This window comes from Tupaia chinensis, unplaced genomic scaffold (genome assembly GCF_000334495.1).
Source record: "Tupaia chinensis unplaced genomic scaffold, TupChi_1.0 Scaffold000521_1, whole genome shotgun sequence".
Taxonomy (NCBI): domain Eukaryota; kingdom Metazoa; phylum Chordata; class Mammalia; order Scandentia; family Tupaiidae; genus Tupaia; species Tupaia belangeri.
Genome location: NW_006160034.1, coordinates 1,115,042 through 1,128,395, shown reverse-complemented (window position 1 = coordinate 1,128,395; position 13,354 = coordinate 1,115,042). Strand labels below are relative to the sequence as shown.

Below are 13,354 nucleotides of genomic sequence, written 5' to 3'. Positions count from 1 at the left end.
AACTTCAGTCTTGGAAGAGACCTTAAGATGTGTTCTGGTTCAGCCCCTTCATTCAGCAAGTAAGGACCCAGGGCACTAAGGGAAGGTGACTTACCCGAGGGGCCCCAGTGCCGAGGTGGGAAGCCAGGGCCCCGGACTTCCAACTCACTTTCTCCCCGGTGAGTCTGTGAAGTCAGGATCTGCCTCACCGCCATATGGGAAGCTTCTCAAGGCTGGTGAACCTGGGACACGGGGCCCCTGGTGGTCACCCCGAGGATCCAGGGGCCACTGGAGTGGACCAAAGGGTGCTCAGTGCTTAGTAAAGTCTGCCTGGGGACTCCAAAATCAAACGACGAGGGAGCCAAGTGGCAGCTCAGTTTCACGGAGTCCATGGAGCAGGCCTTGGGAGCCAGCGCTGGGCTGGAGCGGCCCTGCTCCCACACAGTCCCGGGCGCTGCTGGTGGCCGGGCAGAGCCCAGCACAGAGCAAGCACGCACTCCCGGGCAGCCCCAGCCACCAGGGCTGGCACTTCCCAACCCAGACGGGTGGGAGCTGCAAACCTCCCTGTGGTCCCAGAGTGACTCCCAGGTAAGGACCGGCCCAGAGAGCAGAGCGGCGGGTAGACTTGGCAAGTCGGCCATCATTTTAAAGGCCTCTTGGGAGGTCCAGCCAGATGAAGCTCTTGTGGAATCTGGCTTTTGAGTTATTTTGTTGCTTTGGAAGTTGTGCCTTTGGTGGGTTTTTGTTGTTGTTGTTTTGAAGAGGGAGTGTTTTCTGGTTAGAACCTCACTCTAAACTCCTATGAAGAGATTTGTTTTTGTTAAGTGGAAACTGTGGACTCCCTGGCGGGGCCTGGGTGGTAGGGTCAGGCAGCTGTAGCTGTCCAGCTGTCCGGCGGAGTGCAGCAGAGTGCCCCAGCCTGCAGCCAGCCTGCACGCTGGAAACCAGGGAAGGCTTGGGACCGAGAAGGGCCGGGTGGGTGACGGTGATCGGCCCTGGGATGTGTGGACGGCAGCCAGGATCAGGCTGCAGGGGAGACTGGGCCGAGTGACAGCGGTGTCAGAATGGCGGCCTCAGGAATGCAGGGGAAGAGGCGCTCATCGTCAGGGTTCTGAGGGGACGCTAGGGCTTCATGATGACGGACTGGGTTCCCGGGGGGCAGGCAGCGAATAAAGCAGACAGCAGGGGCTTCACGCCAGGCAGCCAGACGCACCGAGCCGCCGTCAGTCGGGACAGAACAGGTCTGAGATGACAGGACCGGGCGCTGGTCTCCGGGAAGGAAAGTTTGGTTTAGAGCGAGGGTTGGCAAACCACCGTGTGGGGGCCCATGGCCTGTGAGTAAGAACGGTTTTTACATACGTGCATACATTAGTATTTATTTTAATTTGCTGTTGGGTGTGCACACTCACCAGAGAGAGAGGGAAGTGAGAAAGCACCCCGGGAGTGGCCACGGCAGTCCCTCTCCTCCATTCCCCTCTCAGGGTTTGGGCACGTATGCACACGGGTCCAGCAGGGTTTTAAGCCATGGGTGCAGAACTTGAACCTCATAACTGTCCACGAGGGATCCAGCTACCTTCACCACCACACCACTGGCGGGCCCTGGCTGGCCTCTTAGTACAAAAGCAAAATCAAGAATAATATGTGGCAGAGACCACAGTGTCCTACTGTCCTTGACTGTCCGCCACCTGGGTCTTTCCGGAAGTTTGCTGCCCAGCGTAGACCACACGGCTGGGGGAGCGGGACCTCTGGCAGGAGTGGGGGACGGTTGAATTTAGGGGTAGGGAAAAGTGGCACTGAAGCATCTGGGTAGCTCCGGGACAGATGTGCACCCCCTTACAGAGGGGAAGGCAGGGGCCCCAGGAAGAGAGCCTCCGAGCAGAGCGGGCCTGGGGGAGACGGCCAAGGAGAGCTTTCTCTAAGGGCTTCCCGCGCAGCAGCCGGGGCCAGGGCCAGGCACGGCAGGCGCAACGCTCTCATGGCAGCCATGGCTAGGGGTGGGCTTTGAGGGAGGAGCTTCGTAGGGGGCAGGGGTGGATTCTGAATGGCGTGTGTACACAGAGGGAGGTAACCGCTGGTGTTCGAGGTGTTTTTGACAGTGCGTGCACCTGCATGCAGGAGAGGAAGAGAGAAAGAAGCACCTCGGGCAGGGTCCCGTCACGTGATCCGCTCCCCCCACCACTCCAGCTCCTTGGAATTTCGGGTGCCCGTACACGCACGCAGTGTCTTCAGGCCAGCCTGGGGATTGAACCCAGTGTCGGCCACGTGGCTTCCAGCACTGCAGTCAGGTGTGCTGTGGACTGTGCCCCAGGCTGGACCGCTGCTAGGTCTTTGTTGGTAGGAAACCAGGCCACAGCGAGTGACCCTAGACCCCAGACATAGAGGACAGGGAATCCCTGGTATGTGCAAGGGTGCGACGTGAGGCCGCAGGAAGTGGACGTGGCATTTCAGAAGGCCCCGTAGCCTCGAGAGTCTCGGTGAAGAGCCTGGGGGAGGGGTGTGTTGCGGAAGAGGAGAAGAGCACCCTGGGACATTCTGAGCCTGCCTCAGCAGGTGTCCTCGGGACACAAGAGGTGGTGCCACGTGCTGAGGAGGCGGTGGGCCGCAGGCTGTCTAGGACAGTTGCCTGGTGGGCACCCAGATGTCTAGGTGAACAGAAGGGTCAGCAGCAGGTGCCACCTGGAGCCCAGGTCCCAGCGTCCTCCTCCAGGAGCGTCTGTGTCCCGTTTTGAGAGAAGCAGAGAAAGTGGACTTTGGACCCAGGGACTAAAAGTGTCCAGCTCTGTGGCCTAGTGGTAAGGAAGCCTGATCCCACATGACTGACCCATGGTTTAAATCTCGGCCCCGGCAGCTTGAGAGATACTCCAGGAGGTACCCAGAGTCCCAGCAGGATGGAGACGTGAAGACGGGGTTATGGTGTGCCCATGCGCCCTGGGGGCTCTCCCTGTCTCCGTCTCCTTCAGGCAAGGGCACACTCCTCCTGACAGTTTACAAGGAACGAGGGAGCACATTTCACTGGGGAGTGCTGGGCAGGGAGGTGGAGATTGGTCATCGGCGTGCCAGGGTGTCCCCCTTGGAACCCAAGCTGGAGATGCAGCTGTGATCCGGAAAGAGCTGGCAGGGACTGGAAGAAGTGGGCCCTTGGAGGGCCTAGGGAGGTGGGGGAAGACGTGCCGAAGTCACTGGGCTCTTTTTCAGAAAGTCTCTTAAAATTAAAAGGCATCCGTGTGTGGACAGAACCACTCAGCAAAGGGACTCAGCTAGACGTTTTGTTTGAAGCAATTTTTAGGCTGATCTTTCAGTCAAAACTATTTAATTGCTGGATTTTTTTTCCCCTTTCTCGTTGTGGTTCATGAATTTTGCAGCCGCGTCCTTTTTTTTTGAGTAATTGCCCCAAGCCGCTGTCTGGTGCTGTGGCCTCTGCCAAGCAGCTGTGCGGTCCGAGGTAACACACAGAACAGACACCTCATGGCAGGAGAGTGTAACGTTCTAGACCACGCAGTGATGAAGCAGGATGCAGGTGGCCTCGGGGTCCATCTCTGGGTGGGCTCTGATCGTGGGGACCCACGGATGGAGCGTCCGGATCCGGAATCCCACGGACGGATCCCTGACCACAAACGTGTCTTCTCTCCTCCTGGGGCCGCTAGTCCTGTCACACCCTCTGCGCTCGCCGAGCTTCTGGACCTGCTGGACAGTAAGGCAGTTTCTTCAGCCGCAGCTAAACAGGTACGGCCACACCTCCTGACGTTCCCGCCCGCTTCGCCGTCCCAACCCATGTTTTCTGTGGAGGTGAAGTGGGTTTCATAACGGGGGCATGAAGTGCTCATGGAGAGGGCTTTATGCACGAAGGAGAAACGGTTCGCTCAGCAGAGACGCACAGCCGACGTGTGCGAGGCGGGCAGTAGATCTGTTTGGGTTGTTCCAGAATGTTCCCGCTTAAACACCGTTTATGTAAGAGGTGGACCCTGCAGCTCAGGGGGCAGCGGACGGCGGCAGTGTCCCCCTGTCAGGCAGCCTGCTGATGCTCTTCGCGACTCCCCCAAGGCCTCCCAGCCAGCCCCAGGGCCACCTCTGTCCCTGTCACCTGGTTGCCCTCTGCCTGGAGGTTGAGGGCAGGCCGCCGCACATGGAGATGCCATTCCACACGCGCCCTGGTGGTGAAGACGGGAAGAGCATCCTGGAGGTGGCACTGCCTCACCTCCACCTCTCCCTGCACCTGACAGTGCTGGGCAGGGGGCCGACTCCTGGGGTCCAGAAAACTCACACGGGTGCCCAGAAAGGTGCGGGTGCCAGGGCCACTGTCTCGTCTCCCCTGAGAGACTGCAGCTGTCAGAGCTCCGGCAGGAACGCGGTGCCGTTTGAACCGTCGCTGTGCATTTAAGGTTCATGCGCGCCCACAGCAGTGGCGGGTTAGAGTGAGGCTCTGGGAGAGGGGCCGCTTTCGGCTAATTAAGAGGCACCGCGGAGCCAGGAGATGGAGCACCAGGCTCTGTGCGGTGGACCTGGAGGTGGGAGCCCCGAGGCCCTGTTTACCCACCCCCAGCGAGGCTGGCAACGCCGGACCTCGCCACGTTAGGGAGGGTTGGCTGCCTAGACATGAGGAGTACAAATGTTTCTGACAGTCTCAGCAGCCGTAGGAGGACTGGGTGGCCGGGGCAGAGAAAGTCAGGTATTAACACACACACGCATAACAGCAGATGAATCGTAGCATTTGAAACGAAAGCGGGAAATCTTCCCCTTCTTCCCACCCGTCCTGCCCCCCCACACACACAAAGAACAAAAAGCCCAGTGCAATGAGTAAGAGGGAAGGAGTGGAAAGAGCTGGGCTCAGTCAGTACAGTGACGCTTCGGGATTTTATCCACACCCAGGTTAAAGGGGGCGGGTGAGCCCCGCCTTCAGTGAGGCAGCCGGACTGAACCAAAGCCTGGTTAGAAAGATATTCGGAGTTTGCTACCTGAGGGGCCCCCCAATGTATCGTCGCCCACGGTTTCTGATTTTTGATTTTCTACTTTTTGTTTTCTGTGTTTAAGAAAAGCTCTGGTTTTTTTAGGGGGAAATAATATACGTTCATTATAAAGAATTTAATGTAGGTGGTCAGCAGGTGGTGTGGTTAAGGTACTGTGTATTCCCACACATGGCCAACCCAGTTCGAGTCCCAGACCTGGTGGCTTATTTTATTTCCCCTCTTTCTCATTCTCTGTCTTTCTCTGGCAAATAATAATAATAAGTTAAATTAATAATTCTTTAAAAAATATTTTAATGTCAAAAAATGTAGATACTCAAATTTGACCACCTTGAAACAAGTGTCATTAATAGGTGACCATAATTCCAGGCATCTGTCCATGTATATACATTGTACAGTTAAAAGGACAGACCGGGCCAGCTCATGGTCTAGTGGTTAGGGAGCTGAGTCCCACATGGCTTCCTGTGCAGTTCAGTTCCCAGGCCCTGCAGCTCAAGACACACGGGGCCTGTGTGCGTGTGTGCCGAGCATTTCTAAAGGAGGAGAGATGGAAGAGAAGGAATTGCAGTGTGACCATGCCCATTGGGTGATGTTTTCTCCCTCTTCGGTCTCTCTGGCGAGCACATGTACCCTCTAGCAAAATTATTTAAAAAATAAATAAATAAAAAAGAGGAGGAAGAAGCACAGACAGATGGGTTAGAGTTTAGAGACATGAGGTTAGAGAGATGCAGACTTTGAACAGAAGAAGAGAGTGTCGTGTCCTTGTTATGTTATGTTCTGAGTGTACCGTGCATTGGTTTTAGTATATTCACAGAGTTGCACAGCCGTCACCCCGTCCAGCCCAGAACACTCCCGTTACCCAGAGAAACCCCACACCCGTCACTCCCATTAACCCCACGGGACCGCGAGTCTGTGTTGTCTCTGTGCATTCGCTGTGCTAGCCGGTTACTGTAATTGGACTCCTACCACGTGTGGCCTCTTGTGTCTGGCTTCTTTCACTTGGTGCAATGATTGCAAAGTTAGTCCATCTATGTGGTGGCGTTATTCCTTGTTGTGGCTACGTAATATTCCACCGTATGGGCATGCCACATCTATCCATGCACTCATCAACTGAAGGGCATCTGAGTTGTTTTTACTTACTGGCTATCGTGAATATACAGCCTTGAACATTTCTGTGCAAGTTCTTGTTGGAGCACGTTTTCAAAATTCCTGGGTAGGAATGGCATTTCTGGGTCATTCTGTGTTGAACAATTTGAGCAACTGCCGAACTGTTTTCCAAAATGGCCGCTCCGTCTCAGACTCCCACCTGCGGCGGACACGAGTTCTGCCTTCTCCACTCCCTCTCCGGCACCTGTTCTTGTCTGTCTGTCTGCTCACAGTCATGCCAGTGGGTGGGAAATGGCCCCACACTGTGGATTTGATTTGCATGTCCGTAAGGATTCATTACATTGAGCGTCTTTGTGTGCCTTATTTTTATAGTGCACCTTTTTCACAAAGGAAAAGAAAAAAGCGTTGCAGTTCATTTCTGCTGACGTTAATAGAAGAGTCCGAGTGTGCCTTGGGTTTTAGAAACCCGTGAGACAGAGCAGAGAGACTCTGATTTGCTGACCACTGCTGTTGCCTCTAGCCCTTAGTGGTGAGATGGCCAGCAGATGAGCAGGGAAGGTGAGGTGACTGAGACAGACCCCTAAGGATGACAGCTAGGCGGGGAGAGCAGGCTGGATCCCGCGGAGTCTCCGCTCGGGACTGTCCGTCGCTGCCTGCCCGGCTCCTGTCTCACCAGCTGCTGCCCGTCCTTTCCACCCCACACGCCCTGCGCTGCGCCCTCTCCCGGGGGCTCTCAGCGCCTTTGAGAGTGCAGGACCAGGGCGGCGCGAGGTCACTGCAGAGGCAGCCCCGTTTCTCAGTAACGTAACAGACACTTGATGAGCTGCCAGGAGCAGCTGCCTGGTCGCTGGGGAAGAGCACCGAGTTGCTCGCCTAAGACCCTTGTCTGTGGACTGCAGTGGGGTGGCAGTCCTCACCCCCTCTCTACAATGAGGACAAGGCCAGCCTCGCCTCGTCAGACGCCCACACCCTGAGAGTCACGGCCAACCCACTGGCGTCCCAGGCTTCCCGAGCCTCTTAGAGCCAGAGGCCCAGACGGTTGGTCCAACACTGCCCGAGAGGCGTCGTGCCGTGGGGCCGCACGTGTGCCCTGCAGGCAGATGTGGGTGCTCCGCCGCCTCCCAGGGACCAGCCAGTGCGTGTTCCTGGTGGGCCCAGGCTGGACTCGCTTCTGTAGAGATGGAAATCACGTTTAACACGCTCACGTGCCTTTCAGCCAGTCTCCTCTTGTCCACTTCGGGGTCTGCCTTACAGAGAAATGGCCGTTTTGGTTTGGTTTGGTTTGGTTTTTAAAAAGAGAGATTTTTTGCTATAGGGCACGTGCACTTGCCAGAGAGACAGAAAGCGAGAAATCGACCCGCAGGGATGATGGCCACACTGCAAACCCGTCTCCTGGGATCTTAGGTACACACACGTGCGCACCTGCTGTGAGTTTTAAGCCAGCAGGTCCCGGACTCAATCCACAGTCGACTACGGAGGAGTCCAGTGACGTAACCATTATGCCACCTGCTGGCCCCAGCCAACCTTTTAATGTAGAAAATGCCATACATTCAGTACGTCGCTGAACTCTCACGTCATCAACTCAAACCAGGACTATGGTTCGAGTCCCAGACCCAGGGGCTTAAAACTCACACTCTCTCTGTGTGTGTGTGTGTGTCTGTGTGTGTGCCCAAAATTCCAAGAGGAGAATGGAAGAGAAGGGATTGTGGCATGGCCATCCCCCTGGGAGGGGTGATTTCTCGCTTTCTGTCTCTCTGTCCCTGTCTGTCCAGCAAGCACACGTGCCCTATAGCAAAAATCTCTATCTCAAGAGAAAAATAAGAAGAAAACGCCACATGTCGTGCCTGAAGCGCTTCCAGAGGACCAGCTTCTCTCGGCGCGGACTCCTTGCACACTTCACTGCGCTCAGCCTTCGGGTAGTGTCTGTCCTTCTAAAAGAATGAAATCGTACACTTGCTTTTGACCAAAGAGGGGACTCTAATTGTCGTAGCTCTCTCCCTGCCACGCTGACCTCTGCACCCTGACGTTAGCAGCCCAGGGCAGGCAGGGACAGGCTAGGGGCCCGCACTCTGTCCTTTGAGGCACTTCAGCTGTGGAAGCTGGAGACACCGTCGGGGGCAGTTAGGCAGAGGGCGTGTGAATCCAGTCCCCGGGGAGACCAAGGCTGAGTCCATCCCCGTCTGTCGGAGCTAACTCCTGGGCTTGCGTGTGATCTGGGGTTCCCAGTCTGCATTGCCCCATACTTTGGGGGGTCATGACAGACACAGGACCAGCGCCGAGCTAGAAAGCCTCCTTACGCACGTCCGCCTCGGGTGGACGGCCGCACGGCCTGGTGGCCCAAAACAATTGCTCTTGGACAGTACTTCCCTGGGTGTGGTCAGACAGACAGACAGACAGGCTGAGGATTTACACTGCAGTGTGAGGCCTGGCATCCACAGAGGTCACCATGAGAGCGTTGGAAGGGGCCTGCTGGGTGGCAGGGCGCCCCCTGCTGGTCTCTCGCCAGGCATGGACAGTCCTTGTCTCAAGTGGAAATTGCTCAGGATTGGACAGTTGGGGTCGACTGTGTTGGCCGGGAACAGGTCTGGGCCAGTGACCACGTTGCTGTTGACAAAGTTAATGCACTGATGTGTTGACCCTGGGAGTCGAGCATTCAGCCAGCGGACTTCCTCGTGTCACTGCTCCGTACCCACCCACCTGCCCGTCCTTCTCGGGAGCAGCCAGCCTCTGCGTGGAGGAGCACCCGTCCTAGTAACACCCACTTTTCCTTCTGGAGGGTAGGCTGGTGCTCCCGAGCACCACTCCACTTACCCTGGATACTCTGACCCAGGCAGATCCAGCAGCAGCTGTGGCGTCCCAGCCAGACGAGACCCCAGCCAAGGCAGACCCCAGTCAGCCTGCAGCAGCTCCAGGGGCTGGGAGATCAGCCCTGTCTGCATGCAGACAGACCAGGAGTGCCCGGGACTCCGCCCGCTCCTGCCTGGCCTGCACTGGGAGGAGCCGGTCTCAGCGGCCAAGCTGTCCTGCCTCAACTTCCCACAGTTTTTGCTGTGTAACTTCCCCACGGTTTTGGTTTGTTCGTTCATTTTTTTTTTTTTTTTTTTTTGGAGAGGTTTTTGCTATAGGGTGCACGTGTTCACCAGAGAGAGACAGAGAGACAGAAAACGAGAAATCACCCCCTAGATGGGGTGGGCACACCGCAATCCCTTCTCCTCCGTTCTCCTCTCGGAATCTTGGGCACGCACGCACACGTGCCCGGCGTGAGTTTAAACCACCAGGTCCGGGACTCGAACTGCGGTCGACTGCATGGGAGTCCAGCGACACAGCCATTACGTCAACTGCTGGTCCCACCGTGTACATTCTTTATGAGCAAGTCCTTGTAGGTGGTTTGTGTGTTGAGCTAGAATTTGAGATCTCTCCGCCTCTTCCTGAATGTGAACATTTTCAGCAAGAAACTTTCTGAGGGGTCTGTGCAGATACACAAAAGGCCAGCCCCAAGTTTCAGTCCCTGCCAATAGAGGGCCATTTAACTGAATTATGATCAGTACATCTGATAATGAGTATTTGATTTTATAATAATATAAGAAAATTCTTTTTTTTTTTTTTGGAGAGATTTTCACTGTAGGGCGCGTGCACTCGCCAGACAGACAGAAAGAGACATAGAGACAGAAAGCGAGAAATCACCCCCCAGGGGGGATGGTCACGCCGCAATCCCTTCTCCTCCATTCTCCTCTCGGGATCTTGGGCACACACGCACACGCGCCCGGTGTGAGTTTTAAGCCGCCAGGTCTGGGACACGAACCGCGGTCGACTACGTGGGAGTCCAGCGACACAGCCATTACGCTAACTGCTGGTTCCCAATATAAGAAAATTCTGTAAAGAGATTTTTTTTAAAAGAAGACACAAATCGTATGTAAGTTATGATCACAATTATATTACAAAGCAGAAATAAAAAGATGAGAAGGAAAAACCAAAACATTCATGCTGGTTATCTTGAGGGAATCAGAATACGGGTGATTTCTTGGAATTTTTTTATATTTCCCTATTTGTTGCAGTAAACACGTTAGCCTTTATAAATAGAAAAGTGGGTTTTTTCTAAAGTTTAAGTCTTCTTTTTTTTTTTTTTTGAGAAAGAGATTTTTGCTGTAAGACTCGTGTGCTCACTGGAGAGACAGAAAGCAAGAAGTCACTCCCAGAGGGGATGGCCACGTGACAACCCCTTACGTACTCACATACACGCACACGCCTAAAGTGACTTTCAAGCCGCCAGGTCCAGGACTCGAACTACCGTCACTCATGTGGGAATCCAGTGCCTTAACCACTACGCCACCTGCTGGCCCCAAGTTTAAGTGTTAATTCAATAAAATCATGCCCAGCTATGGTGGCGTGCACCTGAAGACTGCTTCAGATGCCTGGACCACGTGGGAGGCCTGGGTGCGGTGGTGCGCGTCTGTAATCCAGGCCACCAGGGAAGCCGAGGCAGGAGGGCCTTTGTCTAAAAAGGAGCCAGGGTGGTGGTGCGTGCCTGTGGTCCCAGCAGGTAAGATGGGGCAGGAGTGCGACATGAGACCCTGTCGGAGAGAAACCACACACATGCACGCACACCCTCGTGTCCTGGTCCCCCATCCATACGCGGCTGCCACTTCCGTTTCTAAACGTGGGACCAGCTGTTCCCGAGCAGCCCGGGCTGAGTGGGGGCGCCCTGTGGGAACTTACAGGAGAACTCCTACGTCCATGCCTGCCCCCAGAGCTGAGCTGCAGGTGCCGTCACGTCGCAGCATGGTAGACGTTTGGGGTGTGCTTCGCCCCCCACTGGGGAGACCTTCGAGCCCTGCTGAGACTCGGCCGTCCTCCCCTGGCTTGCTCTGCAGTGGGTGCTGGTCATCAAAGAGCTCTGTCTGTCCAGGAGCAGGCTGCCGTGGGCCCGTTGCCGGGAGGCCGGCGTGGTAATGTCTGTCTGTCCGGGAGCAGGCTGCCGTCGGCCCGCTGCTGGATGGCCGGTGCGGTGATGGGGGCTGTTGAGGGCTGGGGGCCGCCTGCCGGGTTTTTTTTTTCGGCCGGCCGTCGGCCCGCTGCTGGATGGCCGGTGCGGTGATGGGGACTGTTGAGTGCTGGGTGCCGACTGCAGGATCAGGTGAAGGCCGCACCCGCAGGAGCCTGACAGAGCTGTCACCCGGTTCTGGTTTACACTAGGAAAGCAGGAGGGGTGAGGCACGCAGCTGCCGTGGGAAGGGCCTTCCTTACGATGTTTCCTGTTTCCCAAGTGTAACCAGCGTGGCGAGTTGTGGTCATCATTTTTTAAGAGGAACACAGACCACTGGCCGTTAATTATCCTCGCGCGTTGGGTCCAGCCCTGCCTGTGGGGGGTACACGTGGCCGCAGAGGCCCTGGGCTGATGGCTGTGGGTAGTGATCTCCCACCGTCTCCGTTAGGGGGTTCTTTCCTGCCCCGCCCAGTCTTATTTCCCAGCAGGGCGAGCGGCTGGACTTGGAGGGCGGTGGCCGCCTCCTGAGTCCACGTGGGCCCACTGTTCACTAGAGTCCCCTCAGTTATTAATTGGGTGGGAGGGGACACGGCAGGGGGCTCACGGCCCCAGATCCGCACGGCCCTGACTGCTGTGATAACCCCGCCCCGAAGGCCCTGCTGCCACATGGTGGGGCCACCCCAGCCTACGGTGGCAGCGGGGGACTCCCGGCACAGAGGTACCTGGCCGGCCGAGTCCTCACACGCCTGGTGCTGAAGGAGTTGCGCACCAGCTCGGGGTGCCGGGACCGTCCCCAGCCCTCCCTTGGGTGCAGCGGGTGCCCTTGCCCTTCAGCCAGGCCCACACGGTGCGCACCCCCAAGCCGCTCCTGCCCGGCCCGCTCCCACGGCACAGGAGCTGACCCGCCCCGCCCTGGCCCGCAGGTGTTCGAGGAGCTGTGGAGGACCCCCGGGAAGGCCCCCGCGCTGGTCGTTTCTGAAAAGCAGCTGGGACTGATGCAGGACCGGCAAGCCCTGGAGCAGCTCTGCCATTCCGTGATGGAGGGACATCCCCAAGTGGTGAGGACCCCCGAGCAGGGCTGCAGGGGCTTCTGTCAGCAGGCCCAGGGCCCTGAGGCAGCCCTGAGGCGGCCCCGAGACCTTCCGCCGCCCCCACTGCAGCCGGGGCGCCTCCTCCCAACAGCTGGCCTGGTCCCAGTGCTTTGTTAGCTTCTCATCAGTCGGAGGAGAGTGGGGAGACGCTCCACAGACCTGCCCCTGCAGGGGTGCCAGCAAGCTCGCGCCCCCAGGCGTGCTGCCTCAGGGTGTGGCGCTCTGCCCCCAGGGAGCACCTGGCAGTAGCAGCAGCCAGGGCTGCAGGGTGTGGGGACAGCGGCATGGCACGCTGCAGCTTCACGCCTGAGACACGGAGGGAGGAGAATTATTTGTACATGAGGAAGAGTCCTTGACAGGAGCAGGGCAGAACACCAGATCCTTTTGTGTTCTTAGCTCAGCCGACAGGAAAGCTGAAATGAGCTCCCCTCCCCCCGCGGAGTCGCGTGGCCAGGGACCACTCCCAGTGGGGAGAGAAACTGCTGGCATCTCTTCCGGCAGAATGCCCACCCACCCATCGGCTGCGGGACACGAACGGCTCTGTAAAGAGCTCTCGATAAGGATAAGGACGATGAGCCTGCGTGGGCCTGGGCAGTCCCCACCTTCTGCCCGGTCTGCGGTGACTGCTAGAGACGCGGGCTGAGTGCAGATAGGCGCGTGGTTATTGCCCGAGACCTGAGCGGGAGGGCAGAGCGAGGCGCCCTGACAGCCGGCCTCCAGAGTGCCCTGGAAGGGCTGCCACTGTGTAGCTGTTTTCCAGTAAGCCATTCTCGTGGAGGGAGGGGAGAGGGAAGCGAGCGTGCCCGGATGCCGGCCGGCACTGGAGAGCTGGAGGCCTCGGCCCTGGTTAGCCATGATGACGCAGCGCCCAGGACGCCACGTCCCCGTGTCACTGTGGCACCCTGCAGAGGGGCCTGGCTCCCACACGCAGCCTCTCAGCAGTCACTCGATACAGTCCCCGGCCTCCTTTGGCTCATTTAATGAGAAGGCAGCGTGGCAACGTCTCTCCTTTTTTTTTTTTTTAATTTTATTTTGACCAGAGAGGGACAGAGAGAGAGCAAGCCACCAGGTCCAGGACTTGAACCCTAATGGGCCATGTGGGAGTCCAGTGCCCTTAACCACCACACCACCTGCTGGCCCGAGAGAGAGATCTTTGCTATAGGGTGTGTACACTCGCCAGAGAGACAGCAAGAAATCCCCTCCCCTCCCGGGGGGACGAGGGCGGGGGGGGG

General features: G+C 57.2%; 1 protein-coding gene across 2 annotated transcripts in view; it reads left to right on the top strand.

The window, feature by feature from the left end:
* GATB (glutamyl-tRNA amidotransferase subunit B) overlaps positions 1-13,354 on the top strand; it is a 101,260-nt gene that overhangs the window by 81,780 nt on the left and 6,126 nt on the right. For both annotated transcript variants that reach the window (XM_014590999.2, XM_006156867.2), the window contains 2 exons: positions 3,624-3,702; positions 11,955-12,089. In XM_014590999.2, the coding sequence (XP_014446485.1) occupies positions 3,624-3,702; positions 11,955-12,089 (214 nt within the window). The remainder of the gene's footprint in view (positions 1-3,623; positions 3,703-11,954; positions 12,090-13,354) is intronic.